General features: G+C 34.8%; 1 protein-coding gene across 1 annotated transcript; it reads left to right on the forward strand.

The window, feature by feature from the left end:
• The first annotated feature begins 687 nt into the window (after window positions 1–687).
• LOC125834467 (uncharacterized) lies at window positions 688–1,751 on the forward strand. The gene is made up of 2 exons (XM_049513612.1): window positions 688–1,020; window positions 1,218–1,751. The coding sequence occupies exons 1-2, from the start codon at window positions 688–690 to the stop codon at window positions 1,749–1,751; spliced, it is 867 nt and encodes a 288-aa protein (XP_049369569.1).
• Window positions 1,752–3,818: the final 2,067 nt, after the last annotated feature.

The following is a 3,818-nucleotide window of genomic DNA, read 5'->3' on the forward strand; positions in this document are numbered from 1 at the left end:
TTATCTTCCTATATTGTTTAGTATTCTTATATTTTCCTCTTGTTTTACAACACGTTATCAGCACGAGTCTCTAACCAAATTAAGACCTACTTAATTCAGAGTTATCTTTTTTCCTAAAAGTTGATCAATTTTCTTTTCGAGTCAGGTATACATTAATTTATATGTTTATAACATATCTAATAGGACTTACATAAGTCTTTGATTAGCGATTTAATTACTGCATTCAAAACTTGCTTTAGATATTATTATGATACTTTACTAGGCATAATAATCAATACGTTTCAAGTTTATATTGTTATGTTATTTATGCTACTAACTTATAACTCTAAATTTAATATTAAGCAATATGATAGCATGATAATTAGAATACTCGTAAGTATTTTCTTGTCATACATTTTGTGTGTCATAAAGAATATAGTGTTGTATTAAATACAGCTTGAAATTATTATCAAACTTTGACGTTAATTGAAACTAGTAATAAATACTTAAAACAAGTAGAAAATATATTTAACTCTTACCGTTTCAATGCTTCATGAGTTTACATTTTTTTTTCTAACATTAATGTTCATGTATATAATATATTTTATACTCATCTTATACTTTATTATTTAAAGTATTAATTTGTCATTTATAATAAACAAACCAACATCATAATATTAACTCAATTATTTTATGATAGTTTTCATCATGTCGAATTTGTCAAAGCTTGAATTTGTGGCACTTGACATTTCTGGAAAGAACTATTTGTCATGGGTACTTGATGCTGAAATTCACCTTACCGCTAAGGGTCTTGGTGATTGTATAATCGAAGGAAATAAGGCATCAAGTCAGGATAAAGCGAAAGCTATGATTTTCCTTCGTCATCATCTTGATGAAAGCCTGAAGGTTGAATACTTAACAGTGAAAGATCCACTTGAATTGTGGATAGGTTTGAAAGGGAGGTATGACCACCTCAAGGCAACGGTATTGCCAAGGGCTCGTTATGAGTGGATGCACTTACGGTTTCAAGATTATAAAACCGTAATTGAGTATAACTCTGTTGTATTCAGAATCACTTCCCAATTAAAATTATGTGGGGAAGTTATAAAAGATGAGGACATGTTGGAAAAGACACTAACTACTTTCCATGCCTCCAATATGATATTCGGCAGCAATACCGTGAAATGGGTTTTAAAAAATACTCTGAATTAATCTCATGCCTTCTGGTGGCTGAGCAGCATAATGACCTTTTAATAAAAAATCATGAAGTCCGTCCCACTGGAAGTGCTCCATTACCGGAGGCCCACAGGGTAGAAGCACACGACCAGTCTGAAATAAGACAAAATAATCGGGGCCATGATAATGTGCGTGGACGTGGCAAAGGCAAAAGACGATATAATAATCATCGAGGTGGTGGTCATAACAAAAGGGAGAACAATATGGGTTCTCAAAATAATCCTTCAAAAGGCAAGGGCGATCACTGTTATCGTTGTGGCCTTAAAGGTCACTGGAAAAATGAATGTCGGGCACCTGAGCATTTTGGCAGGCTGTATCAAAATTCCTTTAAAAGGAAAGGGAATAAAGGTGGTGCCTCCTCTTATAATGCCCGAGTAGAGTCACATTTGACTCTCACAGATGATGCTCAGGCAGGGTCTTCTCAAAAATATGATGAGAATGTTGAGGCGAATTTAGCATTGAAAGATGATGCTTTTGATGGGTTCGATGATATTACTCATCTAGAAGCTGAGGACTTCTTTGGGGATCACAACTGAAGATTGATAATTGAACTGGAAAATGAATAGTGTTTTTTTTAATGTATTTTTAATGTCTTCATTAAAGTTTATGTACTTAAGATTTGTTTTGTTAAATTTCGTACTTCTTATTAAGTATTTTTATTTTTATGAAGATAAATAAATTTTTCCAGTCTTCAGTTGGATCCAATATGAGTAATGGAGATATGTGCCTTTTGGACAGTGCCACAACTCATACGATACTAAGAGAAAAGAAATATTTCTCTCATTTGGTAATGAAAAAGGCATATATTAATACAATATCCGGTAGTACAAAATTGATTGAGGGTTCTGGAAGAGCGGCCTTATTACTACCTAGAGGAACATTATTGATAATTGATAATGCATTGTATTGTAGTAAGTCTCAAAGAAACTTGTTAAGTTTCAAGGTTATTCGCCAAAATGGCTATCATGTTGAAACTGCGAATGAAGGAAAGGTTGAATACCTTTATATTACTACAATAAATGCAGAGAAGAAAACTGTGCATGAAAAATTGTCTGCACTTTCTTCTGGGTTGTACCATACAAATATTGGTACAATTGAATCACATGCCGTGGTAAACAAAAGGTTTACTGGTTCTAATAATTTTATCATTTGGCATGACCGGTTAGGCCATCCCGGTTATAATATGATGCGCAAAATAATTGAAAATTCACATGGGCATACTTTGAAGAACCAAAATGTTCTTCAATCAAAGGAATTCTCTTGTGCTGCTTGTTCACAAGGAAAGTTGGTTATCAAACCATCAGTGACTAAGGTTGGGATGGAATCCCCTGCATTTCTGGAACGGATACAGGGTGATATATGTGGACCTATTCATCCTGCATGTGGACCATTTAAATATTTTATGGTCTTGATAGATGCATCTACAAGATGGTCTCATGTGTGCTTATTATCAACTCGCAATATGGCTTTTGCGAGGTTGTTGGCTCAAATAATAAGGTTAAAAGCACAATTTCCAGATTATGCAATAAAAACAATTCGTTTTGATAATGCTGGTGAATTTACATCTCAGGCATTTAATGATTATTGTTTGTCCACGGGAATAACAATTGAACATCCTGTTGCACATGTTCATACTCAAAATGGTTTAGCAGAGTCATTGATTTAACGTCTTCAATTAATAGCTAGACCATTGTTGATGAGAATAAAGTTGCCCGTTTCTGTTTGGGGGCATGCTATTTTGCATACAGCGGCACTTGTGCGCATAAGGCCAACCAGTTATCATGATATCTCCCCATTACAATTGGTTTTTGGTCAGGAGCCAAACATTTCCCATCTTAGAATATTTGGTTGTGCGGTATATGTTCCAATTGCTCCACCACAACGCACAAAGATGGGTCCCCAAAGAAGGTCGGGGATATATGTTGGGTATGAATCTCGTTCTATTATAAAATATTTGGAACCTAGAACTAGAGATTTATTTACGGCAAGGTTTGCTGATTGTCATTTTGATGAATCAGTATACCCAACATTAGGGGGAGAACAAAAGCAGTTGGGAAATGAGATAGATTGGAATTCACTTTCACTGTCTAATTTAGACCCTCGAACAAATCAATGTGAGCTGGAAGTTCAAAAGATAATTTATTTGCAGAATATTGCAAATCAACTACCGGATGCATTTACTAACCTTCCACGGGTTACTAAATCATATATCCCAGCTGCTAATGCTCAAGTTCGAGTTGATGTCCCGATAGGACAAAATGTTAAGGCAAATAAGTCTGGACCATGCTTAAAACGTGGTAGACCAGTTGGTTCCAAGGATAAAAATCCTCGAAAAAGGAAAGGAATAAATGATCAAGATGATCATAATATGGAGGCAATTGCGCATGAAGAGCTCCGAGACATAATAAATTATGACACCAAAGAAGAGGTCCATGTACCAGAAAATAATGAGAATGAGGAAATCTCTATCAATTATGTCTCGACGAGAAAAATGTGGAATCGAAATAATATTGTGGTGGATAATATTTTTGCCTATAATGTTGCAGTTGAAATAATGCAACAAGATGAGGATTTGGAGCCAAGATCTGTCAATGAATGTAGAC

This window comes from Solanum verrucosum, unplaced genomic scaffold (assembly GCF_900185275.1).
Source record: "Solanum verrucosum unplaced genomic scaffold, falcon-dt-bn FXZP01000223.1, whole genome shotgun sequence".
NCBI lineage: Eukaryota > Viridiplantae > Streptophyta > Magnoliopsida > Solanales > Solanaceae > Solanum > Solanum verrucosum.

Excerpts from the sequence above, each read along its gene's own strand:
- LOC125834467 (XM_049513612.1), top strand. The coding sequence starts at position 688 with ATGTCGAATTTGTCAAAGCTTGAATTTGTGGCACTTGACATTTCTGGA. Across the intron at positions 1,021-1,217 it reads GGTTTCAAGATTATAAAACC|CATAATGACCTTTTAATAAA; the intron begins GTAATTGAGTAT and ends GTGGCTGAGCAG.